Consider the following 25,924-nt stretch of genomic DNA (forward strand, 5'->3'; position numbering starts at 1 on the left):
CTATTTCGAGCAAGGCCTTCAGAAACTTCTGCTTCATGTGCAACCTTATAAATTCATGATGGAAGTATCATGATTCACCACAGATATCATTCCATAGTTTAGGCAATCAAAGTTAGTTTAAGTCTTTAACTGTAATGCACTTCGATCCACAAGCTAATAGTCGATGAAATTCACAAAAGATGCTACTTACTACTTAACATTAAAATTTCCTTATAAAGAAAAGATGCATCCACCTAATATTTCAAGCAATTTACAAAAGATGCTAGTTACTGCTCAATATTAGAATTTCCTTCTAAAGAAAATATGCATTTTAGGGCATTACAGAATCATATTGTAGTGATTCCGTTGTTGTTGAAGAATCTTCTAGCGAAGACAAGAAAGGCTTGGGTGGTACTTGCAAGGATTTGAGACTTCCTTCTAACATATTCACAACTCTACTCATCGGTGGCCGGCTTGAAGGGTCCGTCTGTATGCACCACAAACTCACTATTATCATCTTCTTTGCTCTTTCGTGATCCTCTTCATTCATAAGACCCTGGAATCCCAGATCATTATCTTGTTCAAGACTTTTGTAAATCCAATGCGGATAAAATATTTCATTGGTACTATTAATCTCGACATCTATATTCCTTCTTTCCCCAACTATTTCAAAAACCATCATTCCGTAGCTATAAACATCTGATTTGTGAGAGATCCCTCCAAAATTTCTACAAAATACTTCCGGAACTATATATCCTGCTGTCCCTCTCGCACCCAACATTAATATGATACTATTTTCTTTAGGACATATTTTTGCAAGGCCAAAATCAGAAATTTTTGAACAAAAGTCCTCATCCAAAAGAATGTTGTGAGGCTTTATGTCAAAATGCACGATTCTTGTGTTGCAATTCTTATGCAAGTATTCTAATCCTTGAGCAATGCCAAGTGTAATCTCGTGTAATGTTGTCCATTCTAATCGGCGATCAATCATTGGGGGATTTTTTTGATATATGAACTTCTCGAGAGATCCTTAGGCATAAATTCATATATGAGAGCTCTTTTAGAACCTTCAAAGCAAAAGCCTATAAGAGAGACAATATTAATATGTGAGGTCCTGCTAATGCTTACAATCTCGTTAATGAATTCCTCTCTGTTATACCTTTTGATTCTTTCATAACCTTCACTGCCATAAGACAACCATCTTGCAACTTTTCCTTGTAGACACCACCATAGCCCCCTTCACCTAATTTATCTTTAAAAAAGTTGGTCATTTTCTTGATATCTGAATAGTTGTATCTTCTAATAGCAAGAGGTCCATGGTTCCTTAAAAAAGCTTGGACAGTCTGGTGGGTTAGACTTTCTTTCTTCCAAAAATAAATAATTTTATTAGATGAGAACTTTTTCCTCAAGCAGTAGCAGCATATTACAATCATTACAACTCCAATTCCAGCAGATAAAATGGCTGTAATCAAGGAATAGAGATTACGAAGTTATGTGGTGCATAAACGAGAATAACTCCAACTACCCATTGAGAGTGTGATCCTAAACATTTTCTTGTAGTGACACCATACAAGAAACGAAGAAGTTTTGATTGCCAAGATGGAGCCTAGGAGGAAAATCATGAACTAAGAAAAATGGTCTATTATAGGTCCAAAAGAGAAAAAAGAAATGCAACACAGAAGTTTGAACACTTGACAACAACTTTAGAAGTCTTCCAATGGATTTCATATAGAGCACGTACATCATTATAGAACGATAAAAATGGAGAAAGTCGAGCCATGGAAACTTGTTTTCATGAAATAATTAGCCACGTAAACCATCGGAAGGAGCAAAAAAGGATTTGCAATATATGTTTTGAAGATACAATAGATCACCACCAGATGGAATGATATAAACATGAAATTTGATTAAAGATGTATATGTTACCTGATGCTAGTATCATCGCTTTCAATCTCTGACTCCCTGCATCAAAAGTTGCGAAAAATATTAGTTTTGGTTGAAATGATAATAAAACATGTATTTGGAATAAATAAAACGTAAAAGGATAAAGAAATTTGCTCATAAATATTATCACAGATTCCTTCCTCTTCACAGCAATCTTAGTCCCATGCAATTCTCTTCTCCGTACACAACTCCAAATCATGTCAAACCCAAAATATTTTTGGTTATCAAGAAAAATATTCTTAATTTTTTGTAAAATATATATTTTTTCAATAGTAAATCATTTTTTATGTTTGAACTTATTATTATTATTATTATTTTTTATTTTTTTTGCAGTTCATTATCCACTGGCACGTGGTAATTATAATCTACCACCGGCCACCGACTCGCCAGTCGAGTCGCTATCATTGGAGATTGTTCGAATTCATTATTGAAATTTTCTGTACAAGTCAAACGCTAAAATATATTTTAAGGAGTACGTCTGGCAAAGCTTTTTTTCTATTTTATTTTTCTTGGTGTAGTTGTAATAAGAATTGATTGGTACAATATAAAAGTGAAATGAGTTTTAAATATTTTATGAGAAAAAAATAAAAAATAAAAAATCGTTTATACAAAGAAAAGTGTTTGAATTTTTTTGTTTTTGTTTTTTGTTTTGTTGAGAGAAGTGCTTGCAGATAGAACACACTTTATTTTTTAGAAAGTGATTTCGTTAAATGACTATACCAGCAATCATAACGGGGGAGACGAAAGTACCTCCACCATTTCCAGAGCTCGGAGTAGTCGTCCCAAGCAACGGATTGCCGGTTGCATTGAACTTCACCGTCGATGTGAATTTCGGTATCGACCCAGTAAGGTTATTGTTCGAGACGTCAAGAAGCTGCAGGTCCGGCAAGGTGGCCAAACTATCCGGTATGGAACCGGTCAAATTATTATCATTCAGATACAAATTTCTCAACGATATCAGATTCGCAATGGCCGGCGAGATCGTACCCACAAAACCCTGTTTCCCGAAATCCACTTTGATAATCTTCCTCTGCGAATCGCAGGTAATGAAACTCCAACCACTGCACGCGTCGTTACCTTGCCAAGGAACTGGCTATGTTGGAATTAGCTATCTTGATCGGGTACCTCAACTCCTCTGCGACCTCGAGCAATGCCGTCACCTGTGAATCACAACAAATGAAATGTTCTTCCTTTTCCAATCCGAAACCACGAAGTGTATGTTTGGTCACAGTAGACGGGAACTCTGGGATAACCAAAGAAAAGTACAACTGGGTCATCGAATACATCTGCAGGCCGGTGTTTTTCCACTCACACTGGCCTGTGCTGGCGGACCAGCCACTCGGGGCGGGGCTGAGGGCGGCGGTGGTGAAGGATGAAAGAGCGAGGAGATAGATAGAGAGACAAAGAAGGGTTCTCGAGTAACCCATTTCCAGATAGAGAGATGGAGAGAGGCAGAGAGGGAGGGGTGGGATCTTTTGTCAAGACAGGGGAGGGTGTTGGCGTTGGGAGGGGGATTTTTCGATGTGGGACAAACTACAACCAACATCCAATTTTATGAAGCCTCGTAAGAGTGTCTTTGCTCTTGTCTGTGTGGGACACTTGAAATTTGAGAACTCTAATTTTCCAATCTTCTCCATATTTTCCTTGTTATTTGAGAGGATAGAGACGTTAGTGCTATGATGGTGGGGAGAGTTGGGGTAGGCAGATCGGCAGCCCACCACCACCCCGTCTCTTAACCGTCATCAAGACGCTACCACCAACGAAGAATTGTGTACTCTAAAGTACTTGTTTCAATATTTGAAGGACGAAAATTGTGATTATTGATTACTTTTCATTAGGCACAATGTAGAGATCATCATCATGAAATGGCTTCTAAAACCTGTAGTAACACTATCCTTTATCTTTGCAAAAGATTAAAGTTCCTTATCAATGATTATGGTTATTGTAGAGATGCAACAATATAATGTTGTGAACGGTTCTTAAAACATGTCTTGTGAAGTGTGATTTCGAATGCTATAAAAGGCTTTGACTTCTTTTACTGAACATCAATTAGTTTTCAGATAAGATGATCAAAGACCCGATCTAATAGTTATGAGTTAAGTTACCAGAAATTGACATAATTATATGAGATCCTTACCGTCGTATAAAGAATTATCAAGATTTGGATCGAGTGCAATGAATTGCTTATATTACATGCACGATAAACGGCTAAGGGTGGAAGAGGCTTTAGTCCCCAAGACTCAAAATGTTCTCCAATTTTTTTTTTTTTTTTTTTTTTAAAAAAAATATTTCTATAATTCTTTTAAAAGCAAATTTTTACAGCCCTATTTTTATTTTTATTTTTTTTCCGACATTTAAAATCCTAATTCTACCCCTATAGACATTTCATTGTACCTAGTCTTCATCTGGACTAGTAATATTGGGTTTGGCTCTTCTCCTTTACTAAAAATATACGCCTTTGAATTATTGCTTTGTCAGCGTCAAATATCAATTATTGTTAGACTTTTCATTGTACTTAATTTTCATCTGGACTAGGAGCATTTTCAGCAGTTTCCTTGTCATTTTCCTTATATTTAAAGATCAAAACTATTTTTTACTTAATTCCCTATCTACATGTACTCTACAAATAGCTTCCCTATACTAATTAAATACCATTTCTTTACTCTTATTTATTTTTTTAGTTCTTTATTTCTCTATTTTTTAATGATTAAGGAGAGAGAATGATTTTTTTATTTTTTATTTTTTTTATTTTAATTAGCACAAGGATTGCTTCAGTGTAATCATATACATTGAGTTGTACTGTAGCGATTCTAATGTCTAAGGGAAATATAAATAGTTTACTGTGGATGACTTTTTATAATTTTTTGATATTTTTCGTAAACTTAGAAAATGAAACCACGTATAGAGAGTTTGTTGTGAATGCTTTATGGGGTTTGCATGGCTCTCTCCATTTCTAGAAATACATGCCTAGCTTTGAATTATTGCTATGTCAGCATCAAACATCAATTAAAATTGATCACACGATATATTTAGAGAAATGCTAAAGGCCCAACTTTTTTGCCCAACAAAAGTCCAACTTTTACCTTTTATTTTTTTTCTAAAAAAAACAAAATGAAAAATGGAAAAAATGTCTGAAGCAACCCTATCTATTTTTGCCTTTCTTTTATTTAGTATTTTTTTTAAAATGAAAAATAGTATTTTTCTTCATAATAATGACATTTTCTTGAAAAAAATGACATTATTATGAAAAAAATACCATTTTTCATTTTTTAAAAAATACCAAATATAAGAAAGACAAAAAATAGGTAGGGTTGCTTCAAACATTTTTTTTATTTTTTATTTTATTTTATTTTTAAAAAATAAATAAGGCAAAAGTTGGACTTTTGTTGGGCAAAAAAGTTGGGTCCCTATCATTCCTCATATATTTATGTCTTGGTCAAGATCGAGACCAATTGCACGAAAGAACGTCGCGATTCTTTTGAATTTAAGCCGTTGAATTGAAATTAAATATTAAAATCCTAATTCTACCCCTATAGACATTTCATTGTACCTAGTCTTCATCTGGACTAGTAATATTGGGTTTGGCTCTTCTCCTTTACTAAAAATACACGCCTTTGAATTATTGCTTTGTCAGCGTCAAATATCAATTATTGTTAGACTTTTCATTGTACTTAATTTTCATCTGGACTAGGAGCATTCTCAGCAGTTTCCTTGTCATTTTCCTTACATTTAAAGATCAAAACTACTTTTTACTTAATTCCCTATCTACATATACTCCACAAATAGCTTCTCTATACTAATTAAATATCATTTTTTTACTCTTATTTATTTTTTTAGTTCTTTATTTTTCTATTTTTTTAATGATTCAGGAGATATATATATATATATATATATATATATATATAAAATTAGCGCAAGGATTTGCAACCATATACATTGGGTTGTACTGTAGCGATTCTAATGTTTAAGGAAAATATAAAGAGTCTGCCGTGGTCCGTGGATGATTTTTTGTGATTTTTTGACATTTTTTCTAAACTTAGAAAATGAAACCACATATAGAGAGTTTGTTGTGAATGCTTTATGGGTTTGCATGGCTCTCTCCATTTCTAGAAATACACGCCTAGCTTTGAATTATTGCTATGTCAGCATCAAACATCAATTAAAATTGATCACACGATATATTTATGTCTTAGTCAAGATCGAGACCAATTGCACCAAAGAACGACGCGATTCTTTTGAATTTAAGCCGTTGAATTGAAATTAAATATTAAAATATTTTTCAGCATTGAAAAATCCTTTCTTTGTTCGAATATTTATGGTTCCGAACAATTTCGGCGATGACATGAAGTCCTCTGAAAAATTGATAAATCAATTTGATAACAAATTTGATGAGCTTTCCTAACCCTTTGTTTTTGTGGGTATATATGGTTAGCCAGTTAATTAGGGAATCATTTTTCATCATCAATTAGGAAACAAATTGGATAATACGCTTGGAATTTTTTTTTAATCAAAATATGATTGGATCGATAAGTTGACGTACATAATCCGAGTCGCATGAACACTTGAAATCTTTCCTTGACTCCTATAATTAAGAGGTTAAATCTTATTAGTGTTTAATGGGTTGGTTACCCCTATAATCATCGGACGCATTCATCTTCTTAATTAGGGGGAGACTGCCGGGAAAAGTTCTTCAAGGGGCATATATGCAGGTTTCTACTCAATTTACATCCATACTTCCTCGGTACTCAAAATAACCAATTAATTAACCACCAGAATCCTCAGTGTTTTACAAGTGGCCAGGAGAATACCAAGCCAAGTTAGAAATTTATTGTATTCTCTCCCATTCATAATTAAATATGCTTCGCTACAAAAAAAAAATTCCTTCCCATGCATTAATTAATTAACTAGTTGGTCAAGTTTTGTTGGATTGGAATTATCTACCATTAGTTATTTGAATTGTACTAATTACGTAATTTTATAGAAATCTTTATCCAGTTTCTCTACGCAAATTTCAACGTTAATTTGCAACTATATTTTGCAGCCAATGAAAGGAGATGACCCACAATGATTAATACGAATCACTGGAGAAGCACCTATTAGCTAATGCCCTACTTGATTTAATTTCAACGTTACTAGCTCCCTGAAACATGCATCCCTCTATTCAACTTCCACAAACAATAACTCCAACCAAATTTTTGTTGCCTCAATCAACAACCCACCTGGAGCGGAACCAGAAGTTTGAGTGAGGGGACCCAAAAAAAAAAAAAAAAACTAATTTTTAAGGGTCTACGTCATAAAAAAAAAAAAAATATTTAGTTGAATGTTTAAATTTTTAAGCCCCTAATTTTGTGCTAAATTTGCTTCTGAACTAAATTTAGTTCATAACAAAAAGATAAAATATAAAGGTTTTTTTTTTTAATTTTTTAATTTTTTATTTTAATTATAAAACTTTTAAGGCATGAAAAATAAGTTTTTCCCTCTTACCTAACCATTTTATTATTATTGGTAGAAAAATAAAATAAACAAGAAGGCAGAAGAAGCCTTTTAAGTTACAAATTTTCAGAGTCTTTTCACACTATTTGTCTTATTCAAATATAATAAGCAAAAAACAACTGATTTTCACACAGCACAAGAAGTGCAGCCTTTCCCTAGTAGATAAATATCATATAATCAACAAAGAAGTGCAGCCTTGTCCCTAATATAATAAACAAAAAATAACTGAGGGGACGAAATAGTAATTCGGAGGGACAAAAAGTGAAATGTGAAGGGTAAAGTAGAGTTTCAAAAAAGTTTGGGGGGACACTCGCCCCCCTAATAGTGTATGTAGGTCCGCCATTGCGACCCATGGCACATAGGTCATGGTCATTACAATAAACGAATGTGGCCAACCATATTATTGTCCGATTGGCGTAAAGCCATAAAGGCAACCAGTGGTTCGAAGTTTGGTAGAGGATGGCGGTAGAGATAGTATCGGATGTGAAATACTACCCCATTTTTGAGAACCATTGCAAGCCTCCATGTTACATGGATGAGCACTAGTTAGTTGGGAACCCTTGTGACGAAAACTCACCCGGACATGAACTCAAACTGGAGCAATATTACTTGGGTTGATTGGTCCAGAGGTGGGTCGCACCCTACAAGGTTTGAGGGGAAGGAAGTGTGACATATGTCTGAAACGTTTCTGAATCGGGTGAGAGATGGCTTTAATTGTATTTAATATTTATAATGGTAGCACCGCCACAATTTGCTTCGTTTTCGCGAGGAAGTTTGAAGCAAACACTCTAGAGCCTTTGCTAAGGATAGCTCCAACACTGTATGGCCGAAAAACATGTCGCACATTGGGAGAAAATGATGAATATCACCACAATTTGCTTCCTTTTACCATGCATGGCACATTCGCGCGCACTGAGGGCATGTGGAGATAGTGGAGCACTTTCCCACTTGGTCTGCCTCTTATATATAAATCCTTTTTTTTCTTTTTTTTGATGAATCCTCTTTTAAATCATTTAGCCACAATAATAAATCATTTGTATGTACCACGATCACACTGTAAGGTCCTGAAAATAATTAATTAATTAATTTTTTTTTCAGCTCTAATACTACATTAAATAACTACTTATTCTTTTTATTTTTATTTTTTGTTTTTTGTTTTTTTTTTTAGAAAAATATAACATTTCATTCAATAATACCACGAGCATAAAGCTCTTACATCATAGAACAAAGCTCTGAAGCAACCATAGCATAAAGCTATAAGATTACCAGGTTTAGTACAAGATTTGACACCAATCCGCTAACTCATGACTAAAATCAGATTTAATATTAGATCTGTGACAGACAGACTCAACCAAATGCATGGATAGCAATTATTCCTCGACCCTGAGAGCGGAAAGACTATCATGCCGAAACTTTTCCTCCTCGACCCGAAGGCCAGGATAAAGATTACATCCACAATCCAAAGGCCTGGACCAAAACTAATTAATCCAAAGGCGACAAAGATCGAGTGAGAGGGGAAAGAGCCTTATTACAAACCGAATAAAACATGGAAATTAAACGATACAGGGAAAAAACACACGCCAAAACACAAATACATCTTAAAGAAGCAACAAAATAGGGAAATAAAAAAGAAAAAAAAAAAAAGCACACTCCGATCACGCACACGCCGGGAACTGAAAACCGAAGGGGCGTTGGAAGCTCATCGTGGCGGGGACGCGTCAAAAGGCCCAATAGTGGATGGTGGGCAGCGAACAGGCGCAGAAGACCGGCAAAGCAGGACCTGAAAACAACCACAAACAAGAAAAAAAAGAAAAAAACAACAAGGAGCCACCAAAATAGGAAAAAAACAGGGAAAATGAGCACAAATTGGGAAGACGGTAGCCGGAAGGGAGTTGGACCCATGCAGACCTGAAACCGCCGCTAAGGGGGCGTGCGAGCTCGACGCGGTGGGGACGCATGAAAGAAAACCCTAATAGCGGGCAGTGAAGCGGCGACATAGGTTGGCGGAGACCACAGACAAAATCCGAACCCACAAAGAGCCAAAACAAGGCCAAGGAGCCCGCTGCAGAAAATGAAGGCGGGGGAAGAAAAGCGGCAGGGAATGGGCAAAAAGGGAGAAAAACGGAGGGGGAAAGGAGCAGCAAGGAAGGGGAAGAGAGGAGGGACCGGGGCTAGGGCATCAGGTAAATAGCTAAGACCGGAGTGAGGAAGGACGAGGGGGGAGGGAAGGCTGCCAAACGGCCAACCCTCCTCCCCTATGTGGCTGAAAGGGTTTCGCTTTCTCTCTGGCGGCTAGAGAGAAAAGAGACGGCTAGAAATAACTACTTATTCTAAAAGCTTAAGATAAGCAATGATAAATTAAATAATTAAATAAATATTTTAACACCCTCTTATTTAAGGGGTTAAACTCTCTTTTAATAAGAATATTTAATTGAAATAGGAGGTGAATTATGAAGATATGATTCAAACTTAAGACAATCATTGTTTATTTTAAAAGTTTGAGCCAATAAAAAATAATGAATTTAATTATTTAAATTAAGAATTTAACATTTCCAAACAAGGGTGGAGAAAACCCAAGAGATTATCCATTTTTTTTTTTTTACATGTCCATACAATGAAAGAAGAAGAGGGGATTCAAACTTGTGACCATCGCTTCATGATGTGTGGCATATAGCCGATTGAGCTATCCCTTAGGGACAAGTAATCATCCAATTGGTTGCAATATATGTCTAATCTCAAACCGGCCGCCTTAAGTGTGGGGGAAGAAAATTAAATACCACTTCATTATAGTGGACAGTCCTGACTGTGTGATTGGGGAGTAAAAAGCATTATAATATTTTAAAACTAAAATAATGGGGAGCATAAGGAAAAATATTTGACATTTAATTGAGCACAATCCTATGATTTACTTGGACATTAATGATGTTAAATGGGTCCATCAGGCACAGTGTGAGATTACAAGCCCCATTCCATGCATCCGCAGCCTCCTTTATTTGAAAAAGCATTAATCTCAAATGGAACATGTGATATCAAGTTAATGACGGCTCCTCCACTTTAGAATGGGAGAATATTCTTATCACACCAGGATACCTATTATGTCATATTCATGATAATCTTTTTCTTTTTAGTAAAATTATAATCCTCATTTTAATGTTGAATTTTGAAAAGAAAGAATAAATAAATAAATTGAGGAATTAAGGTAGATAATCTACTATATACTTTGATTTATTATGTTTTTTTTGGTTGAGCTAGAAGTGGATCTCGTAAAATGCTATCCAAATTCATCGAACCCCTCCGAATTCAAACGAAATAAACAGATACTCATGAGCTACTTTTCTCCCCGAAAATTAAGGTACATGTGTCAATTTAATTGGTTTGTTAACTTTGTTGGGATCCACTTGACATGACTAGCTAATTGACCTGAGTTTTTTTTTTTTTGAGCGTTTTGTTTTATTATTTACGGTACCAATCTATAAAGTCTTTTCGTATTGACTAGAAAAAAAAAAAAAATACACAAGTCTTTAAGTTTTATTTATTTATTATAATGTTTTAGTAATATTTTATTAGTTATAATAATCACTTAAATCAAATGACACCATCTGTTTAATAATTATTTATTATTTATAGTATGATCAATATAAGTCTTTAGATTTTATCTATTTATCTGTGCATTATTTTATTACTAATTTAAATGAAATGACACCGTATGATATACTTCAAAACCGCCCCTAGTTCCATCCTTGATTATTGCTATCATAAATTATTACAAGAAAAATGTTAAAAATAAATAAAATCAACGGGTCAAAACCCTCGCCGTCTTGGCCCAAATATCACGTTCGTCAATCGTCGTGCATGCCTTTTCGTTTTGTTTTGTTTTTTTTTTTTCTATGTGAATAATCATGTCGACAAACGCGGGAGATTGAACCTGAAAAGTATTATTTGTTGACTGAAGTGAAAAGAAACAAAAGAAGGTTCAAAAAGAGAAAGAAAGCAAAGAGACGGGTGCGAAATTGGTAGTGATTTTCAAATACCGTTAAGGCGAGGGATCAATCAGTTAATTCTCTTTCCATGCATAGAAAGTGTAGACATCAAAACGGCAGCTGCAGCAATCCCATGCAAAATTCTCGTTTGCACGGTCAAACTTGTCTTCTAAGGAATGGGGAGCCTAGTGGGTTCTCAACACGTGGGTGTTTCATGTTTGCCGTTTGATTATCCACAGCATTTGAATGTCATAAAATCAATATGAGAAAGTTAGGAGCCATGGACACGGAAACTACGTAACGTTTCTTTTCTTATAATGAGGAGGATTAATAACTGGCGGCCAAGGTTAACTGAGACTTTTTGTTTCCTACATAACACAAAAATGTCAAAGTCCACAAGAAACGCCTAACGTCGTTTGGTCCCAAAGAGACGCCAACACGGCACCAAAATTAAAGCCGGGTGCTTTTTAGTAAAGAATTGCTTCTTCCAACAATCTTGCTATTACTAATGTGTTGGCAAATGAATTAGATTTAAGAGTCTCTTTGGAAAGCAAGGATAGTATTGGAACCAGCAAAAAGATTGTCAAAAGTGGCAGGCAAGTGATATGGTTATCATGGAGAAAGGGAAACAGGAGTGAAACTGCCGGGGAAGGGTGGAAGAGTCTTAATCGACGGTCTAGAAGGCCACCAGCTAGCAACATCTATCTAGATAGCTCTTGTCGTATTCGCACTGATTTAAGACAGACGCATAGACTTGACCCAGCCATTCTTCTTTCTCTCTATCTCCTCTCTCTCTCTCTCAATCTCTCTCTCCACAATTTCAGCTTCCATATTTCTGGATTTTTTTCTTCTTTAAGTTGTTTGTATTTCAGATTTCTGTTTTTGTTATAATCACTGCATATTCTTTTATTTTATTGTAGTTTATGATCAGAAAATTTAATTTATCACTACTTTTCTGCTAATATCTACAGAAAAGCTGATAGAGATATACCTAACAAACTCATTATTTTTTTCTATATTTCTTCTCTTAAAAGAAAAGAACCCTCTGCATAAAAAAAGGAGTTGAACTTCTTCCAATTGAGCAATTGAGCTTTCCAGAAAATAATACTTTCTCTTCCAACATGAAGGCTCCAACCCAGAACAGAGTACCCTCTGTTTCTAAGTTCTTTAATGTCCAGTTACACCTACACAACATCCTTTCTTATTTCCTCCTCTTTGCATGCGGTTTAACCTTTGGGGTAATACTTAGTTTCTACCTCAAAGACTTCTCCTTTAATTTGCAACTCACCCACTTCTCGTTTTCTGCTAATTCACGATCATCACCATCATCGCAATTGCTAGAGCCAAATTTGAAGGCCGAACATGTTCGCATAGGATTGACAGAGTACCTAAAGCCGCCTAAAGCTATGCATGACATGAATGAAGAGGAACTGCTATGGAGAGCTTCAACGGTTTCCCGGATTCCCAAGTATCCATTTGATCGAGTTCCCAAGGTTGCTTTCTTGTTCTTGACAAAGGGACCTGTGTTTATGGCTCCTCTGTGGGAGAAATTCTTCAAGGGCCATGAAGGGTTGTACTCAATTTACGTGCACTCAAATCCATCCTACAACGGATCAGATCCTGAAAGTCCAGTATTTCACGGCCGAAGAATTCCTAGTCGGGTTAGTTGTTCTAGCTCATTAGCAAATTGCCTAAAACAATGTAGTCTAGCCCTATTTATTCTCTATGTCATTATTTACTTGAATTCAAATTTTGATAAAAGTTAAAAATATCTTATTTCTTCTGCCCTTGAAGCTGAAAATATCTAAAAAGTCAGCTATAAGGTTGATGTGTATAAAGGGGCCGCATCCTCTGTTTTAACAAACTTTTTAACTAATCATCGATCTTTTTTTTGTAATTATATGATGCAGGAAGTTGAATGGGGTAAGGTGAACATGATTGAGGCTGAGCGCCGCCTGCTAGCCAATGCCCTTCTCGATCTCTCCAACCAGCGTTTTGTTCTTCTCTCTGAGTCCTGTATTCCTCTGTTCAACTTCTCCACCATATATTCTTACCTCATCAACTCCACCCAAAATTTTGTAATGGCTTTCGATGAGCCCAGCTCTGTCGGACGTGGGCGATACAATTCCCACATGTACCCGGCGATCAAGATCCAGCAATGGAGGAAGGGGTCCCAATGGTTCGAGATGGATCGAGAGCTTGCCGTTGAAGTCGTCTCCGATCAAAAGTATTTCCCGATTTTTCAAAAGCATTGCCGCGGCTCGTGTTATGCCGACGAACATTACTTGCCGACATTTGTGAGCATCAAGTTCTGGGAGACGAATTCAAACAGGAGTTTGACTTGGGTTGACTGGTCAAAGGGTGGGGCGCACCCGGCTAAGTTTTTGAGAACAGATGTTACCGTTGAGGCCTTGAAGAGGTTGAGGAGTGGGAGCAAGTGCAAGTACAGAGGAAATACCACAAACATTTGCTTCTTGTTTGCCCGGAAGTTCTCCCCTGGTGCTTTGGATAGGCTTTTGAGGTTTGCACCAAAGCTCATGCAATTCAACAGGTAGCTTTAGAAACACTTGATATATATATATATAAGTTATATAACCATTCGTTATTCAACTGTAATAATTTTGTTTATTTCCTTTAAAAATTTCTCAATCTTCTTGAGGCCCACTTGCTGGTTCTAAACGCTTGCGTTTTGGATGGGACTCTAAAAAGTTGTACGACGCCCATCCGGCATGTTACTTCCACCAATTGAAACAAACTTTGTCCAACAATGATATGATCATCATTGGCAGCTTTCACATCCTCATTCAAATAATCAAAATTTCATAATTTCGCATAAGCAAATTAATAAACGCTTGTGATTTCTTCTAATCCAAGTAAGGGTTTAAAGAAACTTGTAAGAAACTGTTGAAAAATTGAACATATATATAGTGTATCATCCACAAATGATGGCTTAGCTTTACCATATAGAAAGTAGGCTATCAAATCCAAATTCAATTTTGTGTAATGGGTCCTCATCAATCATTCAAGAATGAGCTAATTATACATCTCTCATTGGAGCCATATCATGCATGCTAGACATCATAATGAAGCAAATTGCATTAGGCCTTGGAAAACACAAAGCCAAAATTAGCTAATTTCTATTACGGAGCCTAAGCGCTCACAAACTCAGTATTAGATCATTCCCAATTCCTTTAATTAGAAAACCAAAAAAATAAAAAGAGGGGAAAAAATTTAGAATGCCGATAAACAATACAAAACCCATGATTTACAGATACAGCCCAATAGTTGTAGTTTATCACATATAAACTCCTCTCCAAAAAATTACTACTGGCTCGCTTCGCACGTGTCCTCGGACAAGGAAGGTGACTCGGACACGGAATCCAAGCTGTCATGACACGGCGACGTCTCGACCCCACGTATCTCCTCGATCATCTTGACTACGTGGCACATCTTGGGCCGCTGATCAGGGGAGGCCGCAGTACAAGACATGGCAACCTGCAACAGTCCCACCATCTCCTCCTCAATATCCTTGTACCTCATCAGCTCCAAATCGAAAACCTCAGCCGTCCATTCCTCTCTCACCACGGACTGGACCCACCTCGGAAGGTCCACGACCCCACCACCGTAACCGCCCCCGGTCCCAGCGCTGTCCACCACGGAAGGGCATTTCCCCGTGAGCAGCTCCAGGAGAAGGACACCAAAGGAGTACACGTCGGATTTCTGGGTGAGTTTCCGACCGTCCATTGATTCGGGAGCACGGTAGCCGTTGGCTCGTGGGGCCGTCAAGGCGGGGGCGGCGAAGACGGAGAGTCCGAAGTCGGAGACGCGTGCGTTCCCTGTTCTGTCGAGGAGGATGTTGGTGGATTTGATGTTAGCGTGAGTGAGCCTAAGAGACTTGCATGAGCTGTGAATAAAGGCTAGCCCTCGAGCCGCTCCGGCTGCAATTTTTAACCTCGTGGTCCAGTCCAATGGGGTTCGCCCAGGTCCTCGATTGCCTGTCACCAATATGAACAGCCCCTTAATTTCAATGGAATTACGGATTAGACACTAAAAGAAATATTTAATCGGACCTAGGTCGTGGGGAATGATGTGGTCAAATGCTAACATGGTTTAGGCTACATAGCTCTCACGCACTGGCAGGAAAAGAACAAAAAGGAAAAGGGAACCAACCAAACCAAACAAAGCACAAAAAGTTTCACTCACTATCCCCAGGTACGACAGCCTGGCGGACCTCGCATTTCTGCAAGCTCCATTCAAACGGTCCAAGTTCATCCAAATAACTGCACCTAAAACCCTATTGGGGCCAACGACTACCTTATCTTTGATTCACATGCCCCCACGTGTACCATTCTGATCACCAACCCGAACTAATCCTAACCATAGCGCCACCACCACCGGGTTCACAATTGAATGCTTGTTCTAAAATCAGAGGTATTTGATAAAATACTAAATTAGAATAACGGCTGGTTGCATAGAAATGGCAGGAAAATTGATGCAAAGCGAAACTCTTGGAAATCAATGAACACAAATATCTAACTTAACTAGCGGAATGACTAATCTGCCTACTTTCTTGGCAAACAAACAGAATTAAACAAGGGAAGAAAAAAGAGAATGCAAATGCAAAAAACGGAAACATACCGTGAAGAAGCCAAAACAAGCTGGCGTTGGGCATGTAATCGTAGACCAACAGCTTCTCCTCCCTGGCGAAGTAGTAAGCCCTAAGACTGACCACATTAGGATGCCTGAGCCGACCCAACAACTCCATGTGCTGCTCAAACTCTCTCTTCCCTCCCACGCTCGCGTCCTTCAGCCTCTTCACCGCCACCACATTCCCGTCATCCAGCACCGCCTTGTACGCCGTCCCGAACCCACCTTTTCCCAGCATCTCCGCCGAGGCCCGAAGCAGGTCCTCCAGCTCGAACCGCTTCACCCCCTCGAAGAACACCATTCGGCCCCTCTCGAACCCGGGCTGCGCCGTGTACGGGCTCGACGAATACACGATCTTCTCGCTCTCCAGGAGCTTCGACCGCTTGCCGTCCCGCATTTTGGTCGCGTAGCTTCGCCAGAAGTAACAGTAGAGGACGAGGGAGACCACGGCCAGGACAAACACATCGCCGAGGATTATGGCGATTAGAGCTACTGGGCTTAACTTGGACGTTCGAGCGTGGTGATTGTTGGCCGATTTGGACGGTATAGAGCTTGAAGGGAGTGAGCTCGGTGACGATGCTACTATGGTGGTTGGGTTAGTAGCCGGCATTAACGGAGAGGCAATGGCTCCGTCGGATCCGGGTCTGGTTGGGTCGGTCGAAATATTATTGCATTTTTGCATCGGCGACCCACAGAGAGCATGGTTCTGAGCAAAAGCGGACTCGGGGAAACCCGATAGGGATCTGGGTACTTCACCGGAGAGCTGGTTGCCGGAAACGTTGAAATCCTGCAGATTCAGGAGGTTTAGGCCGGAAATCGATCCGGAAAACCGGTTCTCCTCGAGCCGAAGGGTGAGGAGGCGGGTCAAACCATTAATCTTCACCGGAATCTCGCCGGACAAGTTGTTATGCGACAGATCAAGGCGGTAAAGCCGGGAGAGAGTAGGTACTGACGGCGGGAACTCGCCGGAGAAGTCGTTGCCGGAGAGGAAGAGAAGCTTGAGACCCGTGAGGTTGGAGAGGTCGGGAATAGGACCGGAGAGGCGGTTACGCTTGAGGCTGAGAACTCGGAGCTGAGTCAGAGCGGTTAAGGGCTCGAACGAGCCGCGGAGATCCAGGTCTTCGAGGACGAGCCGCGAGACTCGGTTGTGGAGACAGGAGACGCCGGACCAGCCGCATGGGTTGGAGGTTGAGTTCCAGGACGTAAGCTTGTTGGCTGTGTCCGAGGCGGCTTTGAAAGCCGATAGAGCTTCCAAATCTGAGTTTGCATAAGCTTTAGAGTGAAACAAGTGAAGGATGAAGAGGCAGGTAGTGAAATGTGCAACAATGATAATGGGTTTCACCATTGTTGTCTGTCTGCAAGTTGAGAGAGAGAGAAAGGCGAAGGTGGTTCGCTGGAGTGAGACTGAGGAGGGTGTAGTGTATTCAGCGTTGTAGGAGTGGAGAGAGTGTTAAATGGGTAATTAATGGGAAGTTGAGGGGATTTATTTTAATAAAGACTGGTCTGAAAAGCAAGTAACGTTTGGTACTCTGTTTTACTGTGAGATGATTTTACCTAAATGACTATCGTGCCCTTGGCTTTCAGAACGGTTAATTGCAGAAGTTTTTCTCTATCCTCTGATGAATTCTGGTCTGTCTATGTTGACCGTCGATTTGGTGGGGACCAGGTAATGCGGTTATATTATTAGGTGATGGCTTACGAACGGATAGGATTGAGAGATATGGGAGAGCGTAGAGCCGGATATGATGACGGGTAGTACTTTAGCATAATGGAAGGAATAGGCGAGTGACACGTGGGAAGGTTGGCTAGTGAAGACAAAGTGCTCCCCCCATCATGTCCAATGCAAAGGCCTGACTTGTCTCATAATCGGATGATCTTCCGTACTTTCTGACACGCGTGCCCTACCACTCATGCTTCAATAAACGGGCAACCGAGTAATGCTATTTAATTATTTATATTATTTTTTTATAACCTTCTCCAATAATTACCTCAATAATAATTTATTTCTAAATTATCAATTGTGACAATTTATTTTTTAAATAATTAAAATAATGATAATATATTCTTAATTTAAAAAAAATAAAACAAATTATCCTTACTAAAATAAAAATAAAATATTAAATTTTAATTCTTTTTTCAAAATTTTAAAGGTATTTTTGTCTTATAAAAATTATATAGGGATAATTTTGTCATTTTTTTAGCATTTGGGGTACATTGTCATTGTTTTGGTAGTTTGAAAGGTAAATTGTCGTAATTAATAGTTTGAGAATAAATTATCATCGGAGTAATAGTTTGAGGAGTTAAGTGAACTTCTATTTTCTTTTATAAATACATCAAAAAAGTTAGATAATTCAACAGTAAACCTAAATGCAAACAAGAAAAATATTAATAAAAAATAAAAGCATCAAATAAATGATACCACCTTACATATTTTTGGTAAAAGTATCAGAAATAATAGCGCTAATAAAGATAATTAAATTAGAGTAAATAAGAGCATGACCCTCACGAGATGAGTCTAATACAATTGACATGACAACTTTTAAATTAAAAAATATATAAAAATAAATATAATTAATAATTAATTTTTTTTGCCACGTTATTATTATTATTTTAAAGTCATTTACATTTTTCTTTCTAATGAACCCAATTTACATTGTGTTGACTAAAGCATACATGCTGCTAATATTGACTAAATTCTCAAAAATTGTGGGTCCGTCTAAAAAAAGGAAGGAAAGAAATTGGCAAGGTAAAAGATAAAGAGAAGTTGATGGGATAGGGTGGGAATCGGGGTGTTTGGTAATTTGGGTGCAAAAGGAGTTGCCTGCCTGCGGGCAGGGAATAAAAAAAAGAAAGGTGAGTTGTATCTTTTGCTTCTCGAAGTTCGGCATGATATATAGCTTTTGCTTTGGCTTTCATAATTTCGGGAAAACAATTCCTTTCTTGCTGCCTACTTGGATTCCGAATTCCTTGGCATCTATCCAAAACACGAATGCCCATTCAATCATGCTCTTTCAAAATCAAGTGCATCACCCTCCCAATCCCATCCGTGATATAATAATCATCACATCCATGTGATCCGCGGATGATAAATGAACTCATCATCATCATCATCATAGCCATGAAATTGAGGTTCCACCTACACCCATTATTCTTCAACCTCTCACATTTTGTATGTGACAAAATACGCTCCTATTCAGACCGTTAAAATATGTTGATTGGAATGGACGGCCCCGATTAGTCAAGTTATAGTCTCCTACAAAAATAGCATAAAATAGAAGATTATCATCGAAATTCCGAACAGGTCTTCTCTGTTTAAAAAATAATTATCAATCATTCGGTCTAAAGCTGTTATTAAGAAATTAATTGAATGTTGAAAACAGGAAGAAGAGTCAGTGGACGACTTTTTAATATATATTTATTTGGTCTTGAATGAAGGGCAGTAGTGAATTAAATTAATTAATAAGATAGATTCCTGAACGTTTCCCCATGCAAAGTATGATAAGAGAACTTTCAGTGGGGAGAGTAGGGTAGGACCCTAGGGAGCCTTGTGGTCCAACTTGCGCGGGACTTTTGCAGTGGGCCAAAAGGCCCAAAGCCTTAAAGTATCATTCTTCTTTTTAAAATTAAATATTTTAATAAATTAATAAAATTATGTGTAATACTAATGTCATTTCAAAATAGATAATATTTAGATCATCCCGAAATAGAAACAAGGGCAATAATATGAGAGGGAGGGATAGTATTTTTATGTGTCATGAAGAACGTTAGATTGATATTTAAATAACTCAACATTATTATACCATCATTAGAAAGATATAAGGATTTTTATTTTTTTATTTTTTTCATTTTCTTTTAGTTGAGCAATAATAATAATATAAAGTTGTTTGCACCGAGTAATGTTAGAAACCATTTTTTTATTCTCCTAAAGTTGATGTGGCTTTCAAAATCACCATTGGATTAACATTCAAGTATGATTCATCTCAAATTTAATGATGATTTTAAAAGCCACATCAGCTTTAGGATGATAAAAAAAATGGTCCGTAGCATTAGTCATTTGCAAGGGTAAGATTTAAGATTAATTTTTTATGAGGCAAAGTAGGAATGATGGTGCAGCATGATAGCGGAAAAAGGACAAATACAAGATTATGTCCTAATCACATTTTAAATTCACAAGTTTTGATATCTGACCCACCAAATGAAGCAAACAATAAAACTATAGAATCAGTCGAAGATCATATATGTGTAGGGCATATAAATCTATATAAATCATAATCTTAACAGTAAAAATAAATAGAGATAAGAAAATAAATGAAAATTAAAAATGCTTAGGGTGCTAGAAGTTCCTTAGAGACTAACATAATAGACCATGTGGCACTTACCACGTTACTCACAATCAAATAAGTGTTGCTAAGAATACTACAACTTTAACTACAAGTATTTGACAAAATGTATGTGACTGTCTATAATTGATAAAATGATTAAGCATTTTTACTAACACATCATGTTTGTCAGGATATTTGTAGTAAAATTAGTATGATACCAAAATTTTCCTAATAAAATTTTAATTATTTCGTATTATGAACTTTAACTACTAACTTTTTCAAATCACTGGCATCTGGTTTAGCAATTTACCTATTTACTTTTACTATTCAATTTTAAAATATTATTTCCTAATCTATTTTGGGTTTTTATTTTTTTGTTGTTGCTATTTTTTACTAAAGGGCTGGCCAAAATAACCTTTTGCTATTTTCACTAGTCCAATATTGTAAAATGCTATTACAGTAAAAAATATAATTACCAATCAACACTAACAAAAATTACATATAAGCTATCCCTATTAAGTATAACTGGCATTTATAGCCTAGAAAAGGATAACTGGATTGGACACCATTCATCTTTTCCACCCTTTGACTGGAAAACTTGGCAACCTAACCTTCCTCTTTGGAAATATTAATCATCAAAAAAGGAAGCAAGCCTGACGCTTTGCCTATAATTTCTTGAGGCTCTGTAATGAGCTGCTAGTAGTACAACTAAGCTTCAAAAGTCACTTCTGGTGTTGGTCTCACCAAGTAAGATTTTGGTTATTTTGAAGTGCCTCTGATCATTGTGTACAGGGGCTTTCCTATTAGTTTTAAATTGTTATACAAACATAATTTACAATTAATGGGTAATTACATAAAGACTTGGTGACATATTTACCAGGACTCACAACATTATTGATTGATAATGAAATCTATCAAGGCAGATATCATCTCGTAGTTTAGGTAATCAAAGGTGTTAAAAGTCTTTTAACTGTAATATGCATCCACAAGCTAATCATTGATACAATTTACAAATGATGTTAGTTGCTACTAAACATTAGAATATCTTTTTAAAGGAAATATGCATTTTAGGGCATTACAGAATCATACTCTAGTTCTCACCTCATTGTTGTCAAAGAATCTTCAGGTGATCTTGATGGCGAATGCAAGAAAGGCATGGGTGGTATTTGCAAGGATTCGAGACTCCCTTCCAACATACTCACAACTCTATTCATTGATGGCCGGCTCGAAGGGTTTGTTTGTATACACCATAAACTCACTATTATCATCTTCCTTACATGTTCATGATCTTCTTCATTCATAAGACCATGCAGTCCTAAATCTTCATCTTGTTCAAGACGCTTGTAAATCCAATGAGGAAAAAATATTTCACTGGTATGATCAATCTCGACATCTATATTCCTTCTTCCTCCAACCATTTCAAAAACCATCATTCCATAGCTATAAACATCTGACTTGTGAGAAACCCCTCCAAAATTTCTACAAAATACTTCGGGAGCTATATATCCTACAGTCCCTCTCGCACCCAACATTGATACAATACTCTTTTCTCTAGGACATATTTTTGCAAGACCAAAATCAGAAATTTTTGGGCAGAAGTTCTCATTCAAGAGAATATTGTGAGGCTTTATGTCGAAATGTAAGATCCTTGTCCTGCAACCTCTATGTAAGTACTCTAATCCTCGAGCAATGCCAATTGCAATGTTGTATAATGTCTCCCATTCCAATTGTCGATCAGACTTTGAAGGACTTTTGTTATATATAAACTTCTCTAGAGATCCATTCGGCATAAACTCATGGATGAGAGCTCTTTTAGAGCCCTCAAAGCAAAAGCCCATAAGAGAGACAATGTTGACATGAGAGGTCCTACTAATGCTTGCAACCTCGTTAATGAATTCCTCTCCATTACCTCTAGATTCCTTCAAAACCTTCACTGCCACAAGACATCCATCTTGTAACATCCCTTTATAGACACCACCATAGCCCCCTTTGCCTAATTTATGTCTAAAAGAGTTGGTCATTTTCTTGATATCTGAGTAATGGTATCTTCTAATAACAAGAGGCCCATGGTTCCTTATAAAGGCCTCGACAGTTTGATGGTTTAAACTTTCCTTCTTCCAGAAACAAGTAATTTTATTTCTCTTAAAGCAATAGATTACAACCATCACAATTAGTGCTCCAGTTCCAGCAGATATGGCTGTAATCAAAGAATAGATATTATGAAGTTATATGGTGCACAATCGAGATTAACTCGAACTTGAACTACCCATTGAGAGTGTGATCCTAAGCATTTTCTTGTAGTGACACCAGAGAAGACATGAAGAAGTATTGATTGCCAGAGAGGGAGACTTGGAGGAAAATCATGAGGTATATATGAAAAATTGTCAATTATAGGTACTCTAAAATTAAAAAAATGCAACACGGAAGTTTGAATACTTGAGAACAAGTTTAGAAGCCTTCCAATGGATTCCAGATATAACACATCCTTAGAACGATTAAAATGCAGAAAGTGGAGTCATTAGCAAACTTGTTTGGGGAACCTTATATCATTACACCCTTGGAATGAGTAAAGGAGGAGTTGCAATTTATGTGTTGAAGATATAGTAGATCACCACCAGATGGAATAATAGCAACAAGAAGAGAAATGTTATACAAATTCTCACTCTCACACTCCAAAAAAGTACTGCATGCTCCCTGATGTAACATATTTTATTACAACTAGATTTTATATGGAACATTATTGAATTTTAGATTTAATGGTAATTTCACTGCTACGATAAGGAGTGCGTACTTGAGAGTGAGAATGTGTGTAACATTTGTCAACAAGAAATTTGATTGAAGAGGTATCTCACCTAATGTTATCGCCAGTTGCTTTGTGTCACTCCCTGCAACAGAAGATAGAAACATAGCAGATATTTGTTAAACAATGAAGATTGAAGTACGCAGCTAAATTGGCAGCCTTTGATCAATCCCTTTAAGGATGAGTAAGAAAGAAATGTCAAAACCAGCTCATATGTATCTGATATGGGTTTCATTGCAACAAAGATATTACTATTACTCATAATCTAAATTTGACACTAATCCAAATCAGCTCTATCGCTTTATAGGAGTGGATTAGGGCATGGAACAGAAATAATAGCAGCACATGTATTAGGAATAAATACAACGTAAAAAGACAGATTTTATATGCATTTTCATGAATGTATGTGTGTATCCCCAAATATTTTGTGTTATTCCTAGGTCTATACCTTTCTCTGCATCGTCGCAATAAAGTTTTCCGTTGTGGCCTCGCTTACATTGATCTTCTCTGCATCCGTTACATCCTTGGTCACAAGAAAGCATCCCCTTGTCGTCGGGCCACAATGACCTCCTCCTTGATAACATCCGTAACATTCATCAGAGACATTCAGTTTAAGGTCGAACTCAACGGCTACCAGTTGAAACAGCTCATCTTCACCTGGCAACCACTTCCGATTCTTTGGGAACTGAATCGGATTCTTTGGGAACTGAATCAGATTCTTTGGGAGCTGAATAATTGAACATTCAGAGAGAGAACTAGGAACACTCTCGTTTGAACTACTATAGTAGATACTGTAGTCATCGCAGCTCATATTTTTAAAATTTGTCGGCGTAGAAATGTTGCTATTGCTTTTGCATTTAAAAAGGGTCTGATTGGGCTGGGCGATTTCAAAAGAGAAGAACGAAGAGTTGGGAAAAGTCAAATTGGTTAAGGATTCGCATGCATCGGGTGTCAACTGCTTCCAAAGCTCTTCGTCAAAGATACGTATGGTGGTATTAGCCTGAGAGATGTTTAGAAATTTATATAGTTTTCCACCGTCCTCCAGATGGATCTTCAAAAAATCCGGATCGCGACAATCTACTGTGAAAACACCGCATTCTGGGTTTTCCTCCTTGGCGAATGGAAAGCCAATCGAGCCCAGATGTCCACAGGGAAAGGGTGGACATTTTTGGGTGTATGTCTTTTCTCCTTCAGCAGAGTGAAGCAGCAGGAAATTTAAGAGAACAAAGAAAACGAACAGAAAGACAGAAGCCATATCAAGATTCCCAATTCAGTACCGGAGAAGACAAAGAACACGACCAACAACTAGTTGCTCTAAATTGAAATAACTTCTTTCCTTGTTTCTTGACTATATAACATTTAGATTCTGAGTTTAACACGCTAGTTGACTTGGAAATTGGAAATGGAAGACTTGTTTGTAATACAAGGCCGAGAATAGAGCAAGTGACAATTGGTCTGTGCTTTCGGAAATTTCTTAATACCATCTTCCACATTGATTGTACTGAGGTGAGTGATTTTGCTGCCTATCTTCCCCATTGACGCGCATTACAAAGACTTAGACTTCAGGACCGGCCAGTATTTTTTGGGCCTTAGTTGAAACTTTTAAATTGGGCCTTTTTTTTAAAAAAAAAAAAATTATATATTAATTAAATAATATTTATTTTAATATTATTATTATATTTAGAGTTTTCATTGTTATTAATCCTTACAAAAATAAACACAACAATAAAAAAATATTTTATTTTTTATGAATCCTTACCTCTTTGATATACCTGTTTCAAACAAAATCCATCAAAACAATTGACAAAAACTCATACAAAACTCACAAGAAAAACCAAGCACAGAAATAAACATTACAAAAAAAAAAAAATTATGATTCCTTACCTCATTGATATACATGTTTCTCTCTCTCGCCTAGCCTCTCTCTCTCCATCATGTTCTGTTTTGAGTGAAACTAAGGATAGAGAAAAAAGAAGATAAGAGGAGAGGCTGTTGACAATTGAGAAGAAAAGAGAGAGAAAAAGAAAGGAAAGAAAGTGGGTGGTTAGATAGGGTTAAAATGATCTTTCAATATCAAATAATTTCGGATGCATAAGAAGATAGACTCTTTTAAGTATAAGGATATTTGCTTTTCTGGATTAATTGGTCTTATTTTACTATGAACTTATTATATTGGGGCCTTAAGTTTTTATGAAAACCTTAAATTACAAATATATATATATATATATATATATATATATATATATATTATTAAAAAAAAATTTGCGCAAACTTTTTTTTTTTTTTTTTGGGGCCTTATTAATCGGGGGGTCCTAGGCCTCACTCGCCTAGTGGTCTAGCCGGCCCTACTTGACTTCCCTGACTCTTCAAAACCTCTCAACATTCAACAAAGTGATTACTCTTGATAATGACTAGAACCAAAATGAAAAAGATCTCTCCTCACCCATGTAAAACAGATTTTCTTTAAGGATTAAATACCTAATACTCCCTTAGAGTTTCATTTCTTTATTTTTTTTTTCTCATAGGGTTTGATTTTTATCATATGAGGTACCTGTGGTTTTCATAAACACAAAATTGGTCATTCTGTCCATTGACCGTTAGTTGACTTAACGGAAGTCCACGTCACTGACACGTGGACCAATTAAAATTTGATATCTGGCATAAGTGGCCACGTCATTAGTGATGACTGTATATCAACATGCCAAGTTTTTTTTTTTTTTTTTTTTTAAAAAGGATAACAAATTAAAAATGCTGGTTTT

General features: G+C 36.9%; 3 protein-coding genes and 1 pseudogene across 3 annotated transcripts; 1 reads left to right on the forward strand and 3 right to left on the reverse strand.

The window, feature by feature from the left end:
* Positions 1–310: 310 nt before the first annotated feature.
* Positions 311–3,350, reverse strand: LOC132172584 (PR5-like receptor kinase; annotated as a pseudogene).
* Positions 3,351–12,220: 8,870 nt separating this feature from the next.
* LOC132181632 (glycosyltransferase BC10-like) lies at positions 12,221–14,156 on the forward strand. Its single transcript, XM_059594885.1, has 2 exons — positions 12,221–13,057; positions 13,307–14,156. Exons 1-2 carry the CDS (start codon positions 12,518–12,520, stop codon positions 13,949–13,951), a joined length of 1,185 nt encoding a protein of 394 aa, XP_059450868.1. The 5' UTR covers positions 12,221–12,517; the 3' UTR covers positions 13,952–14,156.
* A 324-nt stretch (positions 14,157–14,480) lies between these two features.
* On the reverse strand, positions 14,481–17,485 carry LOC132181625 (probable leucine-rich repeat receptor-like protein kinase At1g68400). The gene is made up of 2 exons (XM_059594880.1): positions 16,035–17,485; positions 14,481–15,391 (listed from the first exon to the last, which is right to left on the reverse strand). The coding sequence occupies exons 1-2, from the start codon at positions 17,386–17,388 to the stop codon at positions 14,721–14,723; spliced, it is 2,025 nt and encodes a 674-aa protein (XP_059450863.1). The 5' UTR covers positions 17,389–17,485; the 3' UTR covers positions 14,481–14,720.
* A 1,736-nt stretch (positions 17,486–19,221) lies between these two features.
* Positions 19,222–24,438, reverse strand: LOC132167656 (PR5-like receptor kinase). Its single transcript, XM_059578670.1, has 4 exons — positions 23,614–24,438; positions 23,218–23,250; positions 21,467–22,562; positions 19,222–19,296 (listed from the first exon to the last, which is right to left on the reverse strand). The coding sequence occupies exons 1-4, from the start codon at positions 23,756–23,758 to the stop codon at positions 19,287–19,289; spliced, it is 1,284 nt and encodes a 427-aa protein (XP_059434653.1). The 5' UTR covers positions 23,759–24,438; the 3' UTR covers positions 19,222–19,286.
* Between the last annotated feature and the right edge of the window lie 1,486 nt (positions 24,439–25,924).

The sequence above is a fragment of the Corylus avellana genome, chromosome ca1 (genome assembly GCF_901000735.1).
Source record: "Corylus avellana chromosome ca1, CavTom2PMs-1.0".
NCBI lineage: Eukaryota > Viridiplantae > Streptophyta > Magnoliopsida > Fagales > Betulaceae > Corylus > Corylus avellana.

Bases quoted from the DNA above. Each gene is read 5' to 3' on its own strand.
- LOC132167656 (XM_059578670.1), bottom strand. From the start codon at position 23,758: ATGTTACGGATGTTATCAAGGAGGAGGTCATTGTGGCCCGACGACAAG. The intron at 23,251-23,613 runs GTATAGACCTAG...CTTCTGTTGCAG, and splicing joins TTGCGACGATGCAGAGAAAG to GGAGTGACACAAAGCAACTG. The intron at 22,563-23,217 runs GTGAGATACCTC...CTTTGATTACAG, and splicing joins GCAACTGGCGATAACATTAG to CCATATCTGCTGGAACTGGA.
- LOC132181632 (XM_059594885.1), top strand. From the start codon at position 12,518: ATGAAGGCTCCAACCCAGAACAGAGTACCCTCTGTTTCTAAGTTCTTT. The intron at 13,058-13,306 runs GTTAGTTGTTCT...TATATGATGCAG, and splicing joins GCCGAAGAATTCCTAGTCGG to GAAGTTGAATGGGGTAAGGT.
- LOC132181625 (XM_059594880.1), bottom strand. From the start codon at position 17,388: ATGGTGAAACCCATTATCATTGTTGCACATTTCACTACCTGCCTCTTC. The intron at 15,392-16,034 runs GTATGTTTCCGT...TATTGGTGACAG, and splicing joins CTTGTTTTGGCTTCTTCACG to GCAATCGAGGACCTGGGCGA.